The sequence below is a fragment of the Colletes gigas genome, unplaced genomic scaffold (assembly GCF_013123115.1).
Source record: "Colletes gigas isolate AHSC1104 unplaced genomic scaffold, ASM1312311v1 Colletes_gigas_Sc00001, whole genome shotgun sequence".
Classification (NCBI taxonomy): domain Eukaryota; kingdom Metazoa; phylum Arthropoda; class Insecta; order Hymenoptera; family Colletidae; genus Colletes; species Colletes gigas.
The window spans coordinates 8,548,570-8,573,630 of record NW_025106630.1 but is presented as its reverse complement, the minus strand read 5'-3'; the positions used below and the strand labels follow the sequence as shown (position 1 = coordinate 8,573,630).

Genomic DNA, 25,061 nt, shown 5'->3' with positions numbered 1-25,061 from the left:
GGAAACGTTTGGATATCTAGGATCATATTTCTTCCAAGAATAATCCTTATAATATTAGTAAAATTTAATCGTATTATTAAAAATATCAGTTTGTCTCGATTTCAAAGGTAAAGTTTGTCGAGAGATATTGATTTAACCCCGTTACTCTCACACCCGTGACATACATGGACCCGCCTAACGTCCAATTTGTGCAAGTCCGTGACAGTCACGGACACAGCCGATACGTTATACGCTTAATAGTTTATTTGCTCTAAGTTGGAGCCTCTAATGATATATTAAGAAATGTACATTGCCTCCTTAACACTATCCTTTGCATTAGAAAATTACTAAACAATAATATTCATAACCTCTGCCAACACCTCTTATTCGTTACTTCAGTCCGAGTGACTGGATCTATCTAAACTATCGATGGTAACTATCGATAGCTTGTACACAAGAACGCAACACTATTGTACAACATGCAACAGTCATAATACTGTTCAGAATTTTAGAACATTTTGTCCCTTGCACCGTCAACTGTTCGCTACGAACATATGCACATGAGTGTGAGCGTTTGGAGGTTAGAATAAGCGAACGAATACTCGTTCTTTTCCCGCTTGAACGAAATTTTAAATTAAACGAGTTCGAATGCTTTATAAATACTCGGTACGCGCTCGATGAAAAGGAGCAAATGTTTTACGAAGCACTTTTTGGCTTCATCTTCATGCCTTTGCTCTTTCGATGACACATACGCATGCCTGATAAAGTGACAAATCTGGTAACACTGTTCATGGGGCGTGTGTAGTGCAAAACAGGAGGAAGTCCATAGAAATCTATAAAGAGTGTTGACAACAATCAGTAAATGCTTCTTTGTTGTTACTGTTCAGTATCGTTTACGATTACGATTAAATAAGGTAGAACAAGACGACAATCTTCTCAAAATGTTGGCAATGTTAACTGCTGATTGGTTTCCTTTGGGCCGAGACATATACTTTCGGTAATGATATTAAGGTTACACCGATAGAACGATACAATCGGGCAAAGTTATGCGATTTTAGAAAGAAAAAGTGTAAGTAAAAAATTATAATTATTTTATAGGAAGTTTGAATTGTACCCGTTATCGTTCCAAGAAGAAGTTTCGGACAACAATCTACTAGCAGCAGCTCCTTATGGAGGTTCCATCGCAATTACCAGAAATCCTAAGAAATTCGTTAAAGTTCAGGGGGCAAATAAAACTATGATATACTTGTATACTTCTGCTGGGAATCTAATGGCCAAGTTTCAAGTAAAGCTTTTCCAATGCCAATAATTTCTGAAAATATTAAAAACATTTGATTATTTTATGTTATTTATTATACATGTTCAGTGGAATGCTGGTCAGCTGGTGAGTATCGGATGGTCACAGCAGGAAGAGCTATTATGTATACAAGACAATGGCATGGTTCATATATATGATATGTTTGGAACGTACCAACACGCATTTACTATGGGGAACGTATGTTATTCATAATGGTTTTATGATCGTACACCCTGAAAAAATATTACAGTCATATTTGAATTTCTTTTTTTTTTTTTGTATCAGGAAGTAAAGGATACCAAAGTTGTAGAAGCAAAGTTTTTTACAAGCTATAGTGGAACAGGTATTGCTGTTTTAACATCCACTCAACAAATATTTCTAGTGAATAATATAGTCGAACCAAAAGTTAGGCAAATGTCGGCAGTTCCAAGTAGGTTCATCAAATTGTGATTAGCACAAATAGAAATTGTACCTACCTGTGCTTTAACTATCTTCCTTTTAGGATATAGAGGGCCAATAGACTGCTGGTGTTTAGCATTCAGCAACAGAGAAACGCGGGTAATTTTATCGAATTGGGACGGAATATTTATACTACATCAAACACATCAAAATCATACGCGTATACCATTTGTATGTTATAAAAACTTTAAAGAATGAAACTGTTGTGTTCTCGGGATTTAACAAAACTATGTATTCTATTAGGAGACAGTCTTTACGAAACAGCAGAAAGTAAACCGCGTGATAGCTATGGCTGTTATCGGAAATCATCATATTGCTCTTTACGCGGATACTGGCCAACTGTACTTAGGTTCTATAGATTTCCAGGAGACATATTGTAGATATTACGCGAACACGAAAGAAACGTTATCGGACATAGCATGGTTGGTATGTTTGTATCGTTGTAAAATATAATTGGTAATATTTACATAGGAATTTCTAGGTGTGGAACAGAAGCGGTAGTTTGCAGCTGGGATAGTACTATCATGGTTGTCGGACGAACAGCCGAAACAATAGTGTACAATTACGACGGTCCAGTGCATCTTGTTACAGAGATCGACGGTGTACGCGTTTTATCCAGTTCTTCTCACGAAATGATACAAAAAGTACCAAACGTCGTTCAGAAAATATTTCGAATTAATTCGATAGATCCTGCGTCTTATCTTTTGGAAGCTTCCAAACAGTTTGAAAAGAAGAGTCACAAGGCCGGCAGTTACATAGATTTGGTGAAACCTCACATAGATGCGGCGGTAATAGCTTGCATCGATGCAGCTGCTCATGAATTCGATTTCACGACGCAAAAGCTTTTAATGAGAGTAAGATTTCTCGCGATGATCTTGTTTATTTTCTTTCTAAAATGTAAGAAGTAAGTGACACGCTCATTGATTATCTTAGGCAGCCAAATTTGGGAAGGGATTTAGCAAGACGGTCGATCCTGAATATTATGTCAATATGTGTCGAACATTGAGAGTTTTTAATGCCGTGAGACATCCCGCAATTGGAATTCCATTAACATATATGCAGTATCCTTTTATGTAACGCATAATAATAAACACTGTACGATCTTTCGATTAAGTCGATACTTCATAATTGTAAAATACTTAATCAACTATCAGATATACCGTTTTAACGAATCAAGTGTTGTTGGACAGATTGGTTGTGAGAAGACACTACTACTTGGCTATACAAATAGTACGATATCTTCAATTGCCCGAAATCGATGGCGAAAGCAGAATATTAGCTCACTGGGCTTGCTATAAAGTAATACTATACTTTCAATTGATCTTAGTACATACAGGATATGTACTATACCATCTGTACGTAACAACTTTTTTTTGTGATAGATAAAACAAACACAATTGGACAAAGAACAATTAGCAGAAGAAATAGCCGTTAAATTAGGATACGCGCCTGGAGTTTCTTACAACGAGATAGCGAAAAAAGCAGCTGACTATGGTAGAAAACAACTGGCTATTAAAGTATATATTTTTTGTCTTTCATCTTTGCTAAGCTTCAGCTCTAATACTTGGTAACATGCCATTTTTTTTTCTTGTTAGTTGATAGACTATGAACCACGTGCACACCAACAGGTGCCGCTTTTATTGAGCTTAGGCGAAGAAAAAACTGCTCTTCGCAAAGCCGTTGAAAGCGGCAATACCGATTTAGTGTATATGGTAATACCTCATCTCAGGCAGAAGATGACGATCAGTGACTTTCAGGTAAACTATTTATCACCGATTCGACTTTAATGATAAAGAGTAACGCAAATTTAATTAAGATTCTTGTTATTAATACGACACAGCTGTACATAAAGCATTGTCCTTTAGCAAAGGCGTTATATATAAAATACTGTCAGAGTCGTGATCGGGAAACTCTTCGAGATATTTATAATCAGTACGATAATTTTCATGCTCAAGCGGTATTGTTCATTACTGAGAGCTATCGGCGAAAGGTGGGTATAAATTAATATGTATACAGTTGACCCTTCAATACGAGATCCAGATTTTTATTTAAAAAAAACAAACATTGACTTTTAAATAACCTTGAGAACGCTCAATAAATAATAGGGAAATAGAACGATTGTGTTTCTCCTTTAGAACTGAAAATTATACGCGACATCCTTAACCTCCGCGTTATTAAAGTGTCAACTGTGATCGGTCAATCGATTGTGTGTACCAACACGTATGTTTCACCCGAGAAATATCGTTTTAGAATACAATGTCGAGAGAGGCGTTATTGCAATATGCGCAGGAAAATTTTAAGAGTGCTCGCAATGACACGAATGCGGCTTTGACGGAAGAACAAATAAAATTATTGCGTTACCAAAAGACTTTGGAAGACACGTTGCACAAATCGATCGTTGGTAAACCGTTGCATGATACTGTAAAAATGTTATTGTTGCACAATGAATTGAAATTAGCAGAGAAACTGAGATCCGAATATCGAATACCAGATCGAAGGTACGCGAACGTTTTTCTTTCAACATTTTCTTTTTATATCGTATGTTATCCATGGAATAAATCATTCTTCTTAGATATTGGTGGTTACGAATACAGTGTTTGTCGGCACAGGATATGTGGGAGGAATTAGAAAAGTTTTCCAAGAGTAAGAAATCTCCTATTGGCTACGAGGTATCTTTTCTAGTATTAAATTTATTTCGTTTCTCGCGATAACAACGTGATATTTATGTGAAGATGTATCGTATTTCTCTTCGTTCATTTCAGCCGTTCATAGATCAGTGTTTAATGTATAACAAAGAAACAGAAGCAAAGAAATATTTGCCGAAAGTAAAGAAGGAACTGAAAGTGAAGTATTTAATTAAATTGAAGTAAGTACACGGTTGTTTATTGTAGCTCTGAATATATTTACGGCGCAACAATTACTTTGTTGCAATATTGCAGAATGTTAAGCGAAGCAGTTGACGCTGCAGCGGAACAAGAAGATGTTTCCGCGTTAACTTTTGTGTTAGCACAATGCGAACCATCGAACAGACAACTGATCGACAAAATTAACACGTTGATAACGATGTTCAAAAAGTAACGCTTTAAAACTAATTTCGAATCTTTGGTTAAGCATATGTATTTCTTTGCATAGATTTATGAAAGATAGCGTTAAGTACATTTAACGGAAAATAATTATTTTCTACGTAAATCTGAACAGAGACGCAATAGTGTAAATAATTAATATACATATAAAATAACAGGAACAGGTTTTTCACGGATTCTTTTCAATTCGTCAATATGGAACTGTACCAATATAATGCCAATTATCGATCATCAGACATGTTTATTTTATATTTCCCAAATTGAAATGCATTTTATATAAATTAAAAGAATGTGACGAAAATACGCATCACTTAGCTTTTTCATTAGATCGTATGAAACATTGGTGTCTGTCGATGAGATTATTCACGATCAATTTTTCGATTTCTTCACCTTTGTTCAATTGCTCGTCCGTGAGAGATATAACGTAATCATTCTCGTGATTGACAATTATTACTTGCTGCTTTCGTGTTTGTAACATATTAGCTATGACTAACTGTAGGAACATATTTTCAGTATATACCAAGAATTGGAATATTTCGTTCTTACTGGTCAGCTGAATAATTAAAATTACTCACGTTATGCTTGTATTTATTGAGTGCATTTCTCGCTTTCGATATTAATAGATTTTCGTCTGTTTCCAATTTGAATGACACTACAAATGCCTGTGGAACCCATAAATTTACCAAAGGAGCTAATAATTTCGGTACTAATTTAAGGGATATCGTTGGTGGTCCGCTGGAAGAGATCTTGTGAACTGACTAAAAATTTGAAGATCATTTTCATACACATAAATTCTAACAAAATTTTTATGAAGGAATATCGATTCGTTCACAGTCTTTTATTAGAAGATTTTAGATAGAAATACCAATTCATTGGATGGAATGTAAAAGTCTGAAACTGCCGCTGCAAGATATAAAATAGCTTTGTCTTTAAGGCAGGCTAGCGCTTGACAAGCGGATCGGAGAAGCCAGAGATATTCAGAGACTGTTGTGAATGTAAGTTGCAGCAATTTGTCTTGATTCAAGGCTTCTTTATATTTATGTAATATCGACGCTAACTTTTCCGTATATTGCGATTGTACTGAAAACAAGTACATTATGGAGATTTATAGAGGAGACTGCTCAAATAACTCATTTACTTTTTACCATAGAAAAGAATGCATGAAACCAATCTTGCCTACAGAATATTCTAATTTCTTATTGACCTTGAATGACCTTCGATCATAAGTCAAATGTGTTCTATTAGAAGGTGAAAAAAAACACCCTTTGAAATCACACAAGTTTGTCTGATGCTTTCTCTTCTATCAAAAAAGGCATAAGTTATTCAAGTGGCCTATCTTGAATGCCTCCCTCGGTACATTACAAAACATTCTATGATTTTAATGTATAAGAAACATACCTGTTATGACAGATTTTCCTTCTAGTTGCTTCATTTCTAACATGTCTAATACTTTGTATCCTATAAAATGCCTTGAAAATGGTTCTAGGGATTTCACTCTGTTAATGGACAAATAATGCTTGTAAAATGGATATAGTATCATTTGTGAAGATTAATTGTACAATAAGTACCTGTGCATAAAAATTACAGCGTATCCTTTTTCTAAAAAATATTCTGCAGACACAGATCCTCTTGTTCCCGCACTAAAATTATCTACAAATCTTACAGTATTGTGTTCTAAAGGTGTTGTTGTACCACCGCTCTGTAACATTGGTACATGGTAATTCATCACTTCTGTACATATTAGGATTAACAATATTACAACTTACTGTTACCAGTACAACTTTGTTCCTTTCTAATTGCCGCCCTATAAATTCTTTTAGCAATGCTTCGCTCTGAGCAAGGTCTTGAGGTGGTGGATGTTTGGCATAAAAATCTTCCCATGTTGAATTCATATTCATATATTATTTAAATTTAATATTATCACAGTAAAACCTTTTTACTATCCTATCACGGATGTTTCTTATAAATTTAAAAATTAAATTTACATGTACACGTACATTAAAGAATGTAAGTCTAACAAAGGATTGATATTGCAATAGCAATTGTTAAAAGCAATAATGTTTTTATCAAATAAAATCTAATAAATAAGGTATAACGAAACTCGAATTATTGTCATTAAATATTAACAGTATCGAGCGTATCAGGTGTTCCTTACGTTGCCCATTATCCTTGGGCATCGGAGAAAATGGACGTGACTAAATCAGTGTTTTTAGATAGGCCGGTTTTTTATTTCACACGTGTCTCGTCGAAATTAACATCAACAAAGTGTCCTGATCGAATGAAAACAGGTACCGTTTAGTCTTCTATGAGGCTATTTTAGAAAATTATCTGTACGTTTCTGGGAAATTAATAACGGAATTAAAGAAGCTACGATCACATGATGACGCAACACCCACACTTAACCTACACGCAGTTCGTAAAAACCTGCTGTACTCTGTACACTTTGATGCCCCCCATAACAATGCACGTCACTGTTTTTGACGTCATCGGATAGCGCATGCACGAAAGCACGGTTCGTCTTTCATTTGTAAATACTGAATCGAACCACGATGGATATGCGCATCTCTTGCAACATATAAATAATTGTTCTGCTACGTTCTCATGAAAAATTACAGAAACTTTATGGGAAAGCTTAGAAACGGCATGAAATGAATTTATTACTTCAACACATTTTAAAACGTAAATATTGCGTTTTCAACGTGCCATCGTATGTATCATTTTATTGTTTATTTCTTGTAGTATCATCGAAATGACACTAATTTTAAAATATGTTCAAGCTTCTGTGTATCATTTAAATCTTACTTTACTGTACATGATGTATGACAGACTAATAACACATTCATACAATTTGCAGATCACAATGTATAAATATAAATTATGTTACAACATAATATAATTTTAACTTAACTATGGTTAATACTAAGATATGAAGCACATCTTTTTAGTACTCTGGTGCTGGACTTTTGGCACCAGAATAGTGAACCGACCGGAACTAAAAATAAAAATAAGACATGGAATGATTTAAGTAGCTTAGAGATAATCATCAGACTTAAATGCTATCTGTCCTATTGATCGTACCGTTCATTTCGTTCACATTGCACGAACGACTTACCTTGTACTGTTTGTCTTTGTAATCGTTCCACGGTTCGGGGTTTTTCTTAGGAAACCACGAAACGTCGGGATTACGAGTAGCAAGACGTAACAAATAAAACGATGCTCCTGTTGCCCCGGCTCCGATGCAAAAATACAGTGGCATAAGCTAATAACAAGAAAATATTACTATTACCGTGTACGTACATATATGATTTCGATTCATCGTTTTAATTACCATCGGGTTCTTTTTCAAACTGCTCCAAGTTAAACCCAGCATTTTTCTCGCCATGGTATTCAAATAACTGAATCGACTGATGCTACACACGATCAAACTATAACTATTTCTGAATAATAAAATACTTCTACCGGAATTCTAGCAGACCAGCTCTTATACTCTTACAGTAAGAGTCTTACTACGTAATTGCAAGCAGAGATGCCAGACGGAGCTCCCGGGTGCACCGGGGACACCTCATTCCACTTTCTCACACTATGCCAGATCACGCGTACGTGAGCTCGTAGAGTTTCGGACACTCAACAAAGACAAGCTGACACATGCCCTCTTTTTCGATTCTCCGAAGTTGCCCGAAGTAAGTTAGGACCGTCTCGTGGGAGTCGAGAGCGGAAGGCTCATTTGCCCTCTCTCTCTTGAACAACTAACATTCGACCTCACGTCGACGGTATACGATTCCAAGTCTCGACTGTCCAAGTATTTTTTACTTTCCGACCTATGTATGTAGACGAACATAAGCAAGGTAAAAAATTTTGTGAAATTTTCCCCCTGATCATATTTAAATTATTGAACAAAAATAAATTCTTTTTTATTATTCCTATGTATGAGCATACCTATGTATATCATTTCAGATATCACTTCTGATACATCTGGCAACGTATAACCAGTACTGTTAGCTACTGCCAGCCTCTCGCAGCCTCTGCTGGCTTCTGCTGGCCTCTGCTGACCACGCCTGATACTTCCGACAACGTATAACGATTACTACTGGTTACTGACAGCCTCTCCAAGCCTCTGTTGGCCTCTCCTGACCACCGCTTATATTTCTGACAACGTATGACGATTGCGAATGGGTACTGTCAGCCTCTCCCAGCCTCCGCTGGCCACCAGGTATATTTCGGACAACGTATAAGGATTACTACAGACTTCTGCCTGCCTCTGCTGGCCTCTGCTGACCGCTGCTGACCACTCCTGATACTTCCAACAACATATAACGATTACAACTTGCTACTGCTTGCCCCTGCTGGCCCCTGCTTGCCACTGCTGGTCTCCGCTGGCTTCTGCTGGCCTCCGATGGCCTCTGCTGACCACTGCTGACCACCCCTGATGCTTCTGACAACGTATAAGGATTAGTACTTGTTACTGCTTGCCCCTGCTGGTCTCTGCATCTCTCTGCGGGCCTCTACAAGCCCCTGCTGACCCCTGCTGTCCCCTGCTGTCTCCTGCTTACCACTGCTGACCACCCCTGATACTTTCGACAACGTATAATGATTCCTGCTTGCCCCAGCTGGTCTCCGCTTGCCTCTGCATGCCTCTGCATGCCTCTGCATACCTCTGCATGCCTCTACTATCCCGTGCTGTCCCCTGCTGATCACTGCTGACCACCCCTGATACTTCCGACAACGTATAATGATTCCTGCTTGTCCCTGCTAGTCTCCGCTTGACTCTGCATGCCTCTGCAGGCCTCTGCTCTCCCCTGCTTGCCACTGCTGGCCTCCGCTGGCCTCCGCTGGCCTCCGCTGGCCTCTGCTGATCACCCCTGATACTTCCGACAACGTATAATGATTCCTGCTTGCCCCAGTTGGTCTCCGCTTGCCTCTGCATGCCTCTGCTTGCCTCTGCATGCCTCTGCATGCCTCTACATGCCTCTACTATCCCGTGCTGTCCCCTGCTGATCACTGCTGAGCCACCCCTGATACTTCCGACAACGTATAATGATTCCTGCTTGCCCCAGCTGGTATCAGTTTGCCTCTGCATGCCTCTGCATGCCTCTGCATAGCTCTGCATGCCTCTACTATCCCGTGCTGTCCCCTGCTGATCACTGCTGACCACCCCTGATACTTCCGACAACGTATAATGATTCCTGCTTGTCCCTGCTAGTCTCCGCTTGACTCTGCATGCCTCTGCAGGCCTCTGCTCTCCCCTGCTTGCCACTGCTGACCACCCCTGATACTTTCGATAACGTATAATGATTCGCGCTTGCCCCAGTTGGTCTCCGCTTGCCTCGGCATGCCTCTGCAGGCCTCTGCTCTCCCCTGCTTGCCACTGCTGGCCTCCGCTGGCCTCCGCTGGCCTCTGCTGATCACCCCTGATACTTCCGACAACGTATAATGATTCCTGCTTGTCCCAGCTAGTCTCCGCTTGCCTCTGCATGCCTCTACTATCCCCTGCTGTCCCCTGCTGACCACCCCTGATACTTTCGATAACGTATAATAATTCCTGCTTGCCCCAGTTGGTCTCTGCTTGCCTCTGCATGTCTCTGCATGCCTTTACTATCCCCTGCTGTCCCCTGCTGACCACCCCTGATACTTCCGACAACGTATAATGATTTCTGCTTGTTCCAGCTGGTCTCCGCTTGCCTCTGCATGCCTCTGCAGGCCTCTACTATCTCCTGCTGTTCTCTGGTGACCACTGCTGACCACCCCTGATACTTCCGACAACGTGTAATGATTCCTGCTTGCCCCAGCTGGTCTCCGCTTGCCTCTGGATGCCTCTGCATGCCTCTACTATCCCCTGCTGTCCCCTGCTGACCACTGCTGACCACCCCTGATACTTCCGACAACGTATAATGATTCCTGCTTGCCCCAGCTGGTCTTCGCTTGCCTCTGCATGCCTCTGCATGCCTCTACTATCCCCTGCTGTCCCCTGCTGACCCCTGCTGACCCCTGCTGACCCCTGCTGACCACTGCTGACCACTGCTGACCTTTGTTATCAACTTCTGACATGATGTATAAGTATTCAAGCCTTGTATAATGTAAATTTATGGCAATAAATGATATAATTTAACAGAATTCTATGTGTTCTCATCATTTTTACCTTCCTTTCCCTCTCCAAATCATTGCCTTAGTTTTAAGAGACCGTTTTTCCGGTTAAAATTGGATTCGCAAAGTGTCCAGCTCTCGTACTTGCTGCCAAAATCAAAAATTAACTTTTAAATTTTTTTTCTCTAACCGTCACTCTCGTACCTGTTGGCAAAATCGAGAATTCATTTTTTTCGTCAAAAAATTTTTGCTCGAAAATTTCGCCGATTTCCGAAAAAGTCCTGAAACAGCTGGAAAACCCTGAAACAGCTAAAAGTCCTGAAACAACGAAAAAGGCCTGAAACAGCTAAAAAGGCCTGAAACAACGAAAAGGGCCTGAAACAGCTGGGAAGGCCTGAAACGGCTGGAAAGCCCTGAAACAACGAAAAAGTCCTGGAACGGCTGGAAAGCCCTGAAACAGCTTAAAAGTCCTGAAACAACGAAAAAGACCTGAAACAGCTAAAAATCCCTGAAACAGCTGGAAAGACCTGAAACTCAGAACTTTGCTAAAATTCAGGACTTTCCAGCTGTTTCAGGCCTTTCCAGCTGTTTCAGGACTTAGAAAGGGGTTCAGGGAAATCAAGCAAGGAGTTTCTGGGAGTCTTATAACTAAGGTAATGATTTGAAGAGGAAAAGAAAGGTAAGAAATGATGAGAAGACATAGAATTCTTTGTAATTATATCATTTATTGCAATAGATTTACATTATACAATGTTTTAATACATATATATCATGGCAGAAGTTGTTAACAAGGGTCAGTAGTGGTCAGCAGGGGTCAGCAGGGGTCAGCAGGGGTCAGCAGGGGTCAGCAGGGGTCAGCAGGGGTCAGCAGGGGTCAGCAGGGGCCAGCAGGGGCCAGCAGTGGTCAGGAGGGGTCAGCAGGGGCCAGCAGGGGCTTGTAGAGGCCAGGAGAAAGATGCAGAGACCAGCAGGGGCAAGCAGTAACAAGTACTAATCCTTATACGTTGTCAGAAGCATCAGGGGTGGTCAGCAGGGGTCAGCAGAGGCCATCGGAGGCCATCGGAGGCCATCGGAGGCCATCAGAGGCCAGCAGAGGTCAGCAGAAGCCAGCGGAGACCAGCAGTGGCAAGCAGGGGACAGCAGGGGCAAGCAGTAGCAAGTTGTAATCGTTATATGTTGTTGGAAGTATCAGGAGTGGTCAGCAGGTGCCAGCAGAGGCCAGCAGAGGCCAGCAGAGGCCAGCAGAGGGATGTAGAGGCATGTAGAGGCATGTAGAGACCAGCAGGACCAAGCAGTAGCCCGTAGTAATCGTTATACGTTGTCAGAAGTAACAGGAGTGGTCAGCAGCGGTCAGCTGAGGTCGGCAGGAGTCGGCAGGGGCCAGCAGGGGCCAGCAGAGGCCAGCAGAGAGATGTAGGGGCATGTAGAGACCAGCAGGAACAAGCAGTAGCCCGTAGTAATCGTTATACGTTGTCGGAAGTATCAGGAGTGGTCAGCAGCGGTCAGCAGGGGCCAGCAGAGGCCAGCAGAGAGATGTAGGGGCATGTAGAGGCATGTAGAGGCATGTAGATTCATGTAGAGACCAGCAGGAACAAGCAGTAGCCCGTAGTAATCGTTATACGTTGTCAGAAGTATCAGGAGTGGTCAGCAGCGGTCAGCAGGGTCCAGCAGAGGCCAGCAGAGAGATGTAGGGGCATGTAGAGGCATGTAGAGGCATGTAGAGACCAGCAGGAACAAGCAGTAGCCCGTAGTAATCGTTATACGTTGTCGGAAGTATCAGGAGTGGTCAGCAGCGGTCAGCAGAGGCAGGCAGAAGTCAGTAGTGATCCTTATACGTTGTCCGAAATATAAGTATATGTCTGACAATACTCTAGAATCTTTGATGACTCAATGAGAATGAAAACTAACCTAGCGGAGAAGATCTATATTTATGATGATCTATGCAAAGCGGATCGCAGCCAATTTGCTAATATTACTTAGTTTTTAATTAATAATTGCATTACCCAGATAAGAGTGATACGATTATTAATTAAACGCTAAATAATATTACCCAGGTCTCACCACGTGGAGGTTGCTGCGAATGGAGACCCGAAAGGAGATAGATGGAATCAAAGTTCCATCGATCTCCATTTTACATTCTTACTAAACTAAAGAGATGGAAGGAAACGATGTTCATTCGATCTTCTAGTTTAGTTGTACCAAGTAAATATTTCGTTTAAAAAGGGATGAAGGGATCTATCATGGGCAGACGATTAGATCTTTCGGACAAACTGGACGGCCGACCACATGTTTCAATCGATGAAACAGCGGTGATCGAAGCGAAAAACGAGAGAACGAGTCGAGAGAAGCTACTCGTTAAATAATTACTATTATTGGGAGAAGGCAAATGTGAGCCTTCCTCTCTCGACTCCCACGAGACGGTCCTAACTTACTTCGGGCAGCTTCGAAGAATCGTAAAAGAGGGCATGTGTCAGCTTGCCTTCGTCGACTGTCCGAAACTCTACGAGCTCACGTACGCATGATCTGGCATAGTGTGAGAAAGTGGAATGAGGTGCACCCGGGGCTCTGTCTGGTATCTCTGATTGCAAGGCGAGCTTAAAATAAAATATCTAGCACACATATGTATCAGGCTTTGTGTAGCTAAATGCGATACAGTTTAAATCATACGTCGCTACGATAAATCGCTCCATTATGCTTTTTATAATGTCCACGAACATGATTGAATTTGTTCGTTCGATTAAATAACATTAAAAGAATATTTCAACATATTGTTTGCAATATATTACTTGCAGTCTTTTTTGAGAAGTAGCTTTAACCCTGGAAAGATTAAAACGGTAACATTGGTAAAATCACCAAGAGTATTAGGAATGAAAGTATCAGGGACTACTGTTGCAATGTGATATTTCAAGAAACTTCGTTCTTAAATGATATCATAAAAGTGCGATGAGTATTATTTAAAAATGTCATGTTATTAATCTCAATATTGCTAAAACAAGACAAGACTAATTTAAGTTTGCACGGTATTGCGTTGAGTTCACGGAGTGCACGGTTGGCAGTGTTAAGATTTTAAAGATCGTTTTTAAATGAAAAATATGAAAAACAGACTGGCTCGTTGAATGTTTTAGTCTTTAGTTTGGTCGAGTTTGTATAGCATTAAAAGTAATTACTGTTAAGACAATGTCGCATCGCGATCAAATTAAATTGCTGAACATCGAGAATATTTCGAAGACCATAAGAGCGATTGGTTAAAGGGTTTAATGCGTCGAGATAGTCTTGCATCAATAGGTCCCCGACGTTTTCGACGAAGTAGAATGGACCGTCTATCTCGATCGTTGTTCCGTGACGGTATTTCGCGAGTAAAAGTAAATTTTTACAGTTTGAGGTCCGTATAAATATAAATGTTGATCTCAGCCACCTGAGCGAATGCAAAGATGTGCGGGAGTCGAGTCAAGTAATATGTACAGAAATTTGTACTTGAAATGCTGCATTTCGATGATCGGTCCGTCTAAATTTATTGGTTTCTCTAACCGTTGATGTTATTATACTTGTTCAACGTAAGAATGAATCTTTGTTCGTGACACGTTTTATAAAGTCGTCAAGACGGTGATATTTGGTTTCGTACGATTAGCGGAATGGGCTTTTCTACGAGTTTGCAGGGGCAAACGTCCCACGAGGCGTTACTCGGCCGTCAGGATGCTGAAATCAAGCTTCTCGAAACGATGAAACGATGCCTGACGACGAAAGTTAAGTCGGATCGCGAGTATGCTTCAACAATCTCTTCCTTAGCGACGCAGGGGAAAAAAATCGAGCGCAACGAGGATCTCGTTGGCAGTCTAATAGCGCAGGTATTTTCGCGAGAATTTGCATAGATGTTGATACTTTGAAAAATTGTAGAACAATTTGTCCGAAGTGCATATGCTTATGAGTGTCACGTTTTAGAGTTGGAGAGATATCATGGACTCTGTTGATCAGACAGCTAAATTAATCAAGCAACAAGCAGATTCTATAGAAGCTATTGTGGTTGAACATATTATGACACTGTGTTCTGAAAGAAGAAGGGCTAGGAAATTGTATCAGGAGGAGCAAACATGGCTGAATAATCAGTTCCAACAGGTACATGAAATAATATGAAATAACAGGATAGAACTGTTATATGTATTATTAGGTGTCATATTTTTATTGTATGCTTTAGTTAACAGATGATGTTACCAGAAAAAAATTGGAATATCAGAAGAATTTGGAACTGTATAAGTTAATGAGGTCCCGCTTCGAGGAACATTATGTTAAATGTAAGCATTTAAATTATTCATTTGTAACTGCTTGTTGTATTATGTTATTCTGCTTATTGTATTCGCTAGCTGGTAGAGGCGGCAGGAAATTGGACGAAGTACGGGAAAAGTATCAAAAAGCCTGTAGAAAACTTCATCTTACACACAACGAGTACGTGTTACTTTTGGGTGCTGTAACAGAGTGCGAACTCGATTTAAGGACGTGCTACTTGCCAAGTCTGCTTCACCGACAACAAGCAATTCATCAAGACCTTATAACGTCATGGTAAGCATATTTGTATTTGTGCTTGGAAAAATTTATGATGTATTTCGTACTTTTGCATCGTAGATCGCTAATCTAATTTGTGTAAAATCTTTATGCAAGCACATAGTTACGTACAAGGTAAATGTCAACGATGGTCATTATGGTAATAATGATGATTACATTATAAATTGATAATATTGTTTTTTGTATGGTAGGAAAGCCATACTTCAAGATATAGTGAAGTATTCTGGTTTTACGAATGATAAGTTTCAAGAGCTACATCTGCGTATGCAGAAGGCTGTAGATTTGGTGAAACCTGTAGAAGAATATAGAGACTTTATAGGAAAGCATAGGTACTTGTTGAAAACTTGCTTTTGTCCGCTGTAAATCACTTGAAATGATAGTATAAATTTGGTAACGATCGATGCAGAACGCAACCAGCATCGCCGATAAGATTCACATTCGACGAGAACCTTGTAGACGATACTTCGGGAAAATTGTTGCCAAATAAATTGACGGTAGATAATCTGACAATAGACTGGTTACGAAATCGATTAACTGAACTGGAGACCTCTTTGAAAACGACTCAGCAGAGTCGACAAAATTCTCAGTATCCGTCAGAAAATAATAGCGATTCTAAGTAAGAATATTACTATAAAACTAAATATCTTCGCTGTACATTCTCTCTCCGTTATATGTGTTTAAATACGACTACCTTTTTAATGGCATTAGGGTATCAATTTTGGATTACTCCCGCGAGAGAGAAGAATTACGTTTACGTTGTCAGGAAAAAAAGCTTCAACGACAAGTGGATGTTATTAGAGCCGCTTTGAATGAGTTGGGTTGCGAAGAATTACCGCTGGGATACGATCTTTCCATGGAGACTTCTTTCACTGATTCGCCAGCTAATAGTAAGGTAATTAGACTAATATCGGTTAATTAAAAAAAGTTCAATGTTACTATAGATATAATATACATATATATATATATATAATAATTTATAAAAATTTTAATGGGAGATTCTAGAGGCCGAAATAAAACGAAAATCAAGAATACCAATTTGTTGATGGAGGCTTCGTTAAGAAGTTATTAACGTTTGAAGTTCCGCCCGTACTGAATTTTTTTCTCGAAAACGCGCAGGATTTCGGGGGTATGTCTATTCACCAAAAATGATTGTAATTGACCCCCACAATCGAAAATAATTTTTCCAGAACGATTTGAAATTTTTTAATTTAATTTTGTTAATAACTTTTTAACGAAGCCTCGATCAAGAAATTGATATTCTTGATTTTCGTCTTATTTTGGCCTCTAGAATTTTCCAATAAAATTTTTCTCAGAGGTGGCCGAACACCCTGTATTATTTTCATATACCCATACTGTGAATGATTTTGAATTGTAAAATCTTTCAATATTTTATAACATTTGTCTGATCTGGAGGATTAATATTAGTTAGTACCACTGCCCTTCCAGAAAAGTACAGTTGCAGATATCGGTCTATTTACATTACGAAGAAATCAACGGTTCATGACAATATTTAGGTCTCCCTTCAAATCTTTACCGATGATAAACGATACGAAAGATGGAACGATTAGATCGAGTAGCGAAGGTCCTACTTCAAAAACAGATAATACTTTAACAGTTGTATGTTTTTCCATATATACTATCCGTTTGTTGTACACATAAATATGTTCTATTGCATATCGGCTTGAACATACTGCTTCTATTTTCACTATAACGTCATAGGGTTTTAAGAGAATGTATATAAAAGATTTAAAAAGGCTGGCAGTAATTCGCATACGTTCTTCTTACTATTATCAGTATTATTATTAGATTGTCGCTATTAACATTGAGCATGTTTGTTTTATACGAATTGATCGAGTTTGATTATTTTAAAGCTAACATCTGTGTGATAGTACTTGAACGGATTTATAAAAGGACAAATTCGTTTGTTAGTTAATAGTCACGATTAATAGTAATTTTGATCGTTCGAAATATACAAAAATCATTGTAGGCACCGTTACGTGGAATTTCGAATTTAACGACTAATCAAAAAGGAAATGGCGATCTTATGGAGGAGGAATGGTTCCATGGTGTGCTACCAAGGGAGGAAGTAGTGAGATTACTTGTGAACGAAGGTGATTTTTTAGTACGCGAAACGACAAGGAACGACGAGTGCCAAATAGTTTTATCCGTCTGTTGGGACGGACATAAGCATTTTATTGTACAGACAACAAATGAAGTAAGCAGGTGTTTCAGCTAATGATCGTGCAACAATGTATGATGATGACACATAACAGGTGTTTTCGTATCAATTCCAGGGACATTATAGATTCGAAGGTCCTACATTCCCGTCAATTCAAGAGTTAATCAGCCATCAATGGCTGTCTGGAACACCCGTAACTAGTCGATCTGGAGCTATTCTCAAAACACCAATTATACGCGAACGATGGGAACTAAATAACGATGATGTAAATCTTCTAGAAAAAATAGGACGGGTATAATAAATTTTATAGATAAAAACCATTTAAATTTCTTAAGCATATTAATGGATAACGACTGCGAAAGCTTTAAATTATATTACGCGTTTTTAGGGTAACTTTGGAGATGTATATAAAGCACAACTTAAAACTTGTAAGACTGAAGTAGCTGTAAAAACCTGCAAAGTAACATTACCGGACGAACAAAAGCGCAAATTCTTACAAGAGGGACGAATATTAAAGCAATACGATCACCCGAACATAGTAAAACTTATTGGGATTTGTGTTCAAAAGCAACCTATTATGATCGTTATGGAATTGGTGCCTGGTATGTTAACACGCTTAATATTATTAATTTATAATTTTTTTTTTTTTATCGTGGAACATTGTTGTTTATTAACATGGAATCAACACGTACGATAGGTGGTTCCTTGTTAACTTATTTAAGAAAAAGTGCTAGTACCATTACGCAACAAGAACAGCTTCGCATGTGCAAAGATGCAGCGGCAGGTATGCGTTATTTGGAATCTAAATACTGTATCCATAGAGACTTGGCAGCCCGAAATTGTCTCGTAGGTAAATGAACTTTGTTATAACGGACATATCGATACGCGTTATGAAAAGTAGCGTATTTTCATTTGTGGTGACAAAGAATGAAATATACTAGTTTTCCTAAGGCAAATATGTATTTCCTAACGCGAGGACAAACATGAAACGAACAGTGTGTCGAATTTCAGGATACGAGTCCATAGTAAAAATTTCTGACTTCGGTATGTCACGGGAAGAAGAAGAATACATAGTTTCAGACGGCATGAAGCAGATTCCAATCAAGTGGACCGCGCCGGAGGCATTGAATTTTGGTATTATCGGAGAATATTTTATAGCATAAACATTTGTGGAATATTATTTGTAATCACGATGCTTACTACAGGTAAATATACATCACTGTGTGATGTTTGGAGTTACGGAGTCTTAATGTGGGAAATATTTTCTAAGGGTGGAAATCCCTACAGTGGTATGTCCAATTCTCAGGCTCGCGAGAAGATAGACGCAGGTGACGTTTATTTTCCAACGACAATGTTATACCATTTTTTAGATTTGTATCATTTTATTTTGTATTTAAATAACAATGTGTCTTCAGGTTACCGAATGCCAGCTCCAGAGAACACGCCCGACGAAATATACCGTTTAATGTTACGATGCTGGGAGTACGAGCCAGAGAAACGTCCCCATTTCGATCAGATTTACACCGTCGTCGAGACACTGTCTCAAGCGTATTTGTAAAGAATTAAGATCAACCCTGCGATGCCAACCCGTTAAGGTAATAACTACACTTTTCGAGTTTAGAATTTTTTAGAACTTTTAAAACGAAATAAACCGTAAGAGCAGCATTTAAAATGATCGATGATCACGCAGCTTTCTTCGCGCAACCATGATATTCCTTTACGACTTGCCATTGTTTTTTCCCCCTTTTTTTTGGGCATATGTATTTCTTTCCTATGCTGGCATTCCAGGGTAAACTGATTGTTTTCAATCTTTAAAACGTATTATATTCAACCGAAATGAAATCTCAAATGTGAATAGAGCTTGGGAGACACGAGATTTTCAAAATGGTATTTCATTTTTACAGTGTATTTATATATCATGTATATCATATTATGTACATTATATATAATGTATTATCGTATTATGTTTCATGTTCATACATGTTCTACTGTTCGTGTCCTTTCTGTCTCTTATTAGTAATGTTACATTCACATTTCTTAAATTATTTATCCGTCCATAACGATTCATTTTCGCTTGCTACATAGCAAACGTAGTATGTACCACTGAAATTAAAGATGTTATAATGTGGACTTTCGTTTATTTGGATACGTAGATACAGAAACACCGTAAAAATGTAAATGGATATAGTTATTGTCACGCGAATCTTAATATTACCGTAAGATATGTATATGTATTCTATTAATTTGTATATCATCGTGCAATGTTTGTGCAAAGCAATGTAAAAAAAAAAAAAAAAAAAAATGACAAGTATATATCAATTGATTCGCTATACTGTATCAAACTTTAGTCAAAGACAATGAATACGAAAGTTTTAAAGATTGTTTATATTCGTAATAGCGTTTAAAACTTTCAAGGAGTGTCGTCACTCCTTACACATTTTAAGATTTTAGAATATTTTATTTCATTTTTATTGGCGAGAATCGCGATTATGAGAAATCGCCTGCTTATTTTACTGCGTTAATTATTGCTGTGCAATATACAACATATTTAACTTTTAAAATTTACAACATAATATAACCACGTGTAAAAAATGAAATGTATACGTGTGTAGTATGTACGTACGCTTAAGTAAAATGTATTAGTTGATTTCCGATAAGTTGAGAGAAACTTAACAATATTCGAAACAATTGAACTCTTATATTGTATAATAGAATTGATTATATGCTTTGTTTCTTGTTATTTTTAATCACAGTTTAATGAACAATGAAATTCAGCAAGAATGATGTGTGCTGTCATTTTCAAATACTCGATATTATTTTAAAAATTAATAAAATTGTTGGTATATTATCTCGGAAGTTTCCTAGGCTTAGTTTAGAACAGACCTGACGAATTCCTCCGCCGCGAACCACAGGAGTCCCACTAAACTATAGTAAAAACAATTTCATTTTTTTTTTTAAAAAGTAGTAATAATTTTAATTAGCGTATAGATGTTTTACAAATATAATTTTATAAGTTCGTCGCTGACCGCCGATGGAGTCAAAATGCCTAAATCGGTAAATAACAAACTGATGTAATGCGGGGGCGTGTAATCAACTAATGGGTGTTCCTTTTGTAAATCTTTTTTTAATGTGCTTGCTGTATACTGCAAAGAAAACATTCTGCTTTTATTTTGTTTAATTTTTTAGTCGTACAAAGAAGCACATTTAGTTTTACCTTAAATTCATTTGGTAGATCAACTTGATTTAACGGGTATATTCTAGAAAATTTAAAGCTCTCTGTTAGAACATAGAAAGGCTTCTTCACCTCTTTGGCGCACATGGCCATTGTATATGTGCCAACCTAGAGCGAAAAGGCATTAACGATCGATCTCACGTACAATTTAAATACCGTGTATACGTATTGTATACCTTATTAATTACACCACCACTTTCTGCAACACCTTCAGCTCCAACCATCACCATATCAACTTGTTCCATGACATATCCCATTGCACAATCTAATATCAAAGTGCATGATACACCCAACTTAGTGAGGTCCTCGCACATTTCTTGTCTAACCATATAAAGAAAATATACATACGAATAACGGCGGACTCAAAACCGAATTGAAAGTTTCAAGACCAATTAGACTCAAAACCTTCTGGTATCAAATAGTGTTTGAAATGATTTGAGATTTCAGTCTCAAAAGTTTTAAACATAACGCATTGAGCGCCGGCGCCAACAGCATGTAAAAATATTTTATATTTTATGATGTTACCATTGAACTCGATATATAATTTAAATGCATTAAACATTGCGCAATTTAAAAGAAGTTTTCGCGGGCCCAAGCGCTCGAGCGACAGACTCGGAATGTTAAGAGCATTTTATGAAAAATTAAGAGCACACGAAGAAGTCATACCCGCTATTATTTGGTGCAGAATTTGTTACATATACTTTGAATATTTTATTACTCTCAGCAGCCTCTTTCATTGCTTGCAGCACAACTCTAGATTTTGAGTGAGTAAGTATTTTCTAGAATATACCATGAAATTAGAGACAGTTAAAAAAAAACTTTAAAGAATGTTAACAGAATAAAGGAAACTTACTGAACCATCTGTAATAAAATGTGCTGCTACTTTGGCTACCTTTCCTCTGGCAGCCACTAATTTTTCATAAAACATTTTCCCTCTGTGAAGCATAATCCTTTTGCATTCTGCAAATGACTAATAATCCAGACCATTGAGTAATATATTTCACGAGATCTTTACTAAAGTAAATAAATTATAGAATGTTGCTTCTGATAGACAATGTAAGAATGCTCTTACCGGTGTATCTAATGTAGCCAAGGTTATGAAACGAAGGAACAATTCACTGCCAGATGCAATGGCTGTTACAGGATTTTCTGTAGATCTCATTGCATCTATAGCATTTTGCAGACAATATCTAAGCTCTTGAACCGTTTCAGCTGTAATTGAATGCAATGTTACGTCATTTTGAACAAATATATGTCTGTTTAAAAGTTTACCAAAGCATGCTTACATTTTGAGTATTCTAAAACTTTAAGTAATGTACGAATAGCAGCCATTCCAGCGGAAATATCCTTTTCAAATTTAATAATGTTGTTGAAATACTGACAGATCTCTGGAATGATAAAACTGTGACAGATTTGTTTACTTATTAATTTAACTTCGCGAATTAATACAAAAGTATTACCTTCCTTCTCCATGATTTAACTATCGTAAATGCAGTATGTTTTAGTCATAAAGTTTCACGTAAACGGGATTCATATGAAATTGAAGGGACATAAATTTGTATCGCCAAACGGTACTTTTTGGTTAACTTTATTATCTTCGATCACGTTTGTAAGTGCGAGGAAGTAGTGTACATCTGTGTGTATACGCCATACGTCTACGAACGTAATATATTTCGTAATTTATTACAAACTTAAGGTGCTGCGGCAAAACAAAACGAAAATGTGTATAATTAATAAAAATTCGAAATGCTCTATCCAAAAACTAATACAACATTAGTGTATTAAATAGCGACTAGGTATAAGGGTCCGATTATTGTTGGAATAAACTGAGAATTGCTTTTGCGATCATGTTTGTTTCCAAACATAATTGAAAAACCTACACAAGTATTGTAAAGTGTTGCAAGTTGCAACGGTTAAGTAAATAAAGTGCAAGTGAACGTTTACGTTTTCCGAATGGGAAAAAGAACTAAACGATACAAATTCGTTCCGCCTTTAAATCCATACTTCTTTATTTAATTATGGCTTACGAAATGAACGGAGAGACTTTAAACGATAAAATGGCAGGGGATCAAGATAATTTCACGTCAAAAGTGGGTTATTTGGAATGTTCGTAAATTTGATAAAATGGTCGTAGCATTTGTGTATTTGAAATTGAATGGATTTGCAGGAAATGTTGACGAAGCGATTGCAAATGAAATCGGAAGAACTTATGTCTCTGCATCGAGAATTGGTTCAATGTAGATTGCAAAGGGATCAGTTTAAATTGATGACAGAGCAAATGCAAGAAAGATTTATACAGTTGAAGAGGCAAATAAATGACATACAGGAATCAAAAGGGTAGGGTGTTAACAAAATTGTTACCATTCAAATTTACATAGACACATTTGCTATTGTAAATTTTAATTTGTAGATGTTACAGTCTGGAGGACTACTTCAAGACCTTGGATTTACTAACAGAGACACAGGAACAGAATAAATGTCTCAGGCTACAAGTGGAAACACTGAGACAAAAATTAGGGGATGCTCAAGGGGATGTTAAAGCACTTCGTGCAAATGGTACTCGAATTTGTTCAGAAACACAAGCTCAGTGTGCTCCTGCTGTTCATCAAAGAGAGGAGATGATAGAACAGTTAGAGAAATTGAACATTAAGGTGATTTTGATTAATTTGAGCACAGTAAATTTTATAGTTTAACTAGTTTTTATGAAGTTATTGTTTCCCCCAGTGTACCCAATTGCAAACAGACTTGCAGGCAGTTTTAGATGAGAAGCATGAGCTGGAGATGGAAAGGGATGCTTTCAAATGCAAAGCACACCGTTTGAACCATGAATTATCAAAAGCATTAAATGCATCTAAACCAGTGGATCTAGATGCCCTTATCAATGAGAACAGGTAAAGAGGAGGATACTTTATTGATGATATTTTTGTGCAAGAATAGATCTAAAACTAGTATTGTAACCCATTAGGTATCTTCAAGACAGATTGCAGCAGTTGCTGGAGGAAAAGGAGCTAGCAAGGCAATCTCTTTCAAAATACAAAGTAACAATACATAATACATATGATGTTCTAGGTATATTGGTTAATTATACTATGTTATCATACTAGATGAGAAAAAATGATGTTTTTAGAGTATGCTGGATAGCAAAAGAGTGAAAGGATCTATAAAACTAGGTGCAAATACTGCAGCTGGCACAATCATGACCCATAAACAAGGTATGTTGGTAGATTTGTGATATTCCTGTGGTATTGCTTTGTTAAACAAATATGTGTCTATCTATTCTTTAGTAGAACAGTTGTTGCATCATGATTCTCATATACCACCTCAAAAATCCGCAGCAGCGATGTCCGACTTGCGATGTCTGTGCATAGCCTTACTGGAAGCACTAAACGATAAAACATTAGCTTTGGTACATCAAAAGAAAGCAAACAAGTCAGTAATGTACACCTTAACTTTTTCCGTATTTAAACGTCGTACGTGTATTTAATTGTGTATGTTGATTGTAGAATATTGGCGTTAAGAATATGCGAATTGGACAGCGCGGTAGAATCGCCGACAATGAAATTGTTGGAAGGATACACGAGCTCGAACGTCGATGCAAGGTGTAAGTAAAGACACCTTGCGTGTAATTGCACTTTTTTTTATGTAATACATTTATTATCGTAATTTTAGTGGGCGAGAAAGATTGCACCGAGTTGGTACAAACGCCTGGCTGTAGCGTGGACAACGTCGAAGGATGTAATGTCGTAACGTGCGATGTCAATACGACAGATGACGTTCCCTCTTCGGAAAGTCATGTCATGCAACAGTTACATACCATACAAATGAGTCTTCCGAAAAATTTGGGAGTTTTAGTCCAAAAGGCAATAAACAATTTAAAGGAAAGCGACAAAGAAAAAACCTAAATTTAACCGAACGCAGAAATATTTAAAATTGCATTATCTAGTCACACTCGATGAACACCCAAGACGGTTTTCTCATGTCTCGGGCAAACAAAATCGATCTATTTTCCTCCCCTTAGAATTTAAGATTTTAAAATAGTAAGTTAAAGTTTTAAAAATTGATCAAGATATCAACTAGGATTATCTCAATGTGTTAATAATGTAAAAGTAAAGCGTAAGACTTGTTGTAAAATCCGTCTTATTCCTTTAAAGTGCTGGCGTTTTGTCAATCGTTTAAGAAATCCCAGATATTGAC

General features: G+C 37.9%; 6 protein-coding genes across 14 annotated transcripts; 3 read left to right on the top strand and 3 right to left on the bottom strand.

Annotated features, from left to right (window-relative positions):
* The first annotated feature begins 118 nt into the window (after positions 1-118).
* On the top strand, positions 119-4,822 carry LOC122397435 (vacuolar protein sorting-associated protein 16 homolog). 2 transcript variants are annotated; one of them, XM_043396613.1, is made up of 16 exons: positions 119-976; positions 1,078-1,264; positions 1,346-1,474; positions 1,562-1,706; positions 1,779-1,906; positions 1,979-2,157; positions 2,217-2,589; positions 2,669-2,796; positions 2,890-3,034; positions 3,118-3,252; positions 3,331-3,492; positions 3,576-3,725; positions 3,986-4,233; positions 4,308-4,404; positions 4,498-4,601; positions 4,675-4,822. In XM_043396613.1, the coding sequence occupies exons 1-16, from the start codon at positions 921-923 to the stop codon at positions 4,811-4,813; spliced, it is 2,505 nt and encodes an 834-aa protein (XP_043252548.1). In that variant the 5' UTR covers positions 119-920; the 3' UTR covers positions 4,814-4,822. The 2 variants fall into 2 exon arrangements, with proteins under 2 accessions (XP_043252548.1, XP_043252626.1); XM_043396691.1 differs by having other exon boundaries at positions 4,498-4,612; positions 4,675-4,742.
* Positions 4,823-4,993: 171 nt separating this feature from the next.
* On the bottom strand, positions 4,994-7,452 carry LOC122397541 (phosphopantothenate--cysteine ligase). 3 transcript variants are annotated; one of them, XM_043396893.1, is made up of 8 exons: positions 7,226-7,452; positions 6,974-7,156; positions 6,585-6,691; positions 6,387-6,517; positions 6,217-6,314; positions 5,684-5,898; positions 5,394-5,576; positions 4,994-5,311 (listed from the first exon to the last, which is right to left on the bottom strand). In XM_043396893.1, exons 2-8 carry the CDS (start codon positions 6,993-6,995, stop codon positions 5,126-5,128), a joined length of 942 nt encoding a protein of 313 aa, XP_043252828.1. In that variant the 5' UTR covers positions 6,996-7,156; positions 7,226-7,452; the 3' UTR covers positions 4,994-5,125. The 3 variants fall into 3 exon arrangements, with proteins under 3 accessions (XP_043252828.1, XP_043252915.1, XP_043252750.1); XM_043396980.1 differs by lacking the exons at positions 6,974-7,156; positions 7,226-7,452 and having other exon boundaries at positions 6,591-6,943; XM_043396815.1 differs by lacking the exons at positions 6,974-7,156; positions 7,226-7,452 and having other exon boundaries at positions 6,585-6,942.
* Positions 7,453-7,605: 153 nt separating this feature from the next.
* LOC122397717 (cytochrome c oxidase subunit NDUFA4) lies at positions 7,606-8,350 on the bottom strand. Its single transcript, XM_043397107.1, has 3 exons — positions 8,147-8,350; positions 7,931-8,077; positions 7,606-7,810 (listed from the first exon to the last, which is right to left on the bottom strand). The coding sequence occupies exons 1-3, from the start codon at positions 8,198-8,200 to the stop codon at positions 7,760-7,762; spliced, it is 252 nt and encodes an 83-aa protein (XP_043253042.1). The 5' UTR covers positions 8,201-8,350; the 3' UTR covers positions 7,606-7,759.
* Positions 8,351-14,251: 5,901 nt separating this feature from the next.
* Positions 14,252-20,440, top strand: LOC122404631 (tyrosine-protein kinase Fer). 3 transcript variants are annotated; one of them, XM_043408792.1, is made up of 15 exons: positions 14,252-14,744; positions 14,839-15,012; positions 15,092-15,188; positions 15,258-15,453; positions 15,648-15,785; positions 15,863-16,072; positions 16,165-16,348; positions 16,903-17,070; positions 17,444-17,671; positions 17,751-17,927; positions 18,024-18,237; positions 18,333-18,485; positions 18,647-18,769; positions 18,841-18,963; positions 19,051-20,440. In XM_043408792.1, exons 1-15 carry the CDS (start codon positions 14,532-14,534, stop codon positions 19,191-19,193), a joined length of 2,541 nt encoding a protein of 846 aa, XP_043264727.1. In that variant the 5' UTR covers positions 14,252-14,531; the 3' UTR covers positions 19,194-20,440. The 3 variants fall into 3 exon arrangements, with proteins under 3 accessions (XP_043264727.1, XP_043264719.1, XP_043264709.1); XM_043408784.1 differs by having other exon boundaries at positions 16,903-17,073; XM_043408774.1 differs by having other exon boundaries at positions 16,882-17,073.
* Positions 20,441-20,623: 183 nt separating this feature from the next.
* On the bottom strand, positions 20,624-22,867 carry LOC122404610 (translation initiation factor eIF-2B subunit alpha). Of its 3 annotated transcripts, XM_043408739.1 has the most exons (9): positions 22,748-22,867; positions 22,328-22,522; positions 22,154-22,255; positions 21,940-22,079; positions 21,721-21,837; positions 21,534-21,646; positions 21,044-21,188; positions 20,850-20,975; positions 20,624-20,778 (listed from the first exon to the last, which is right to left on the bottom strand). In XM_043408739.1, the coding sequence occupies exons 2-9, from the start codon at positions 22,338-22,340 to the stop codon at positions 20,629-20,631; spliced, it is 906 nt and encodes a 301-aa protein (XP_043264674.1). In that variant the 5' UTR covers positions 22,341-22,522; positions 22,748-22,867; the 3' UTR covers positions 20,624-20,628. The 3 variants fall into 3 exon arrangements, with proteins under 3 accessions (XP_043264674.1, XP_043264664.1, XP_043264683.1); XM_043408729.1 differs by lacking the exon at positions 22,748-22,867 and having other exon boundaries at positions 22,328-22,523; XM_043408748.1 differs by lacking the exon at positions 22,748-22,867 and having other exon boundaries at positions 22,154-22,269; positions 22,328-22,520.
* Positions 22,823-25,048, top strand: LOC122404601 (coiled-coil domain-containing protein 149). 2 transcript variants are annotated; one of them, XM_043408715.1, is made up of 9 exons: positions 22,823-22,957; positions 23,035-23,204; positions 23,278-23,518; positions 23,592-23,758; positions 23,833-23,905; positions 23,995-24,079; positions 24,155-24,296; positions 24,371-24,468; positions 24,537-25,048. In XM_043408715.1, exons 1-9 carry the CDS (start codon positions 22,886-22,888, stop codon positions 24,767-24,769), a joined length of 1,281 nt encoding a protein of 426 aa, XP_043264650.1. In that variant the 5' UTR covers positions 22,823-22,885; the 3' UTR covers positions 24,770-25,048. The 2 variants fall into 2 exon arrangements, with proteins under 2 accessions (XP_043264650.1, XP_043264641.1); XM_043408706.1 differs by having other exon boundaries at positions 24,152-24,296; positions 24,537-25,045.
* Positions 25,049-25,061: the final 13 nt, after the last annotated feature.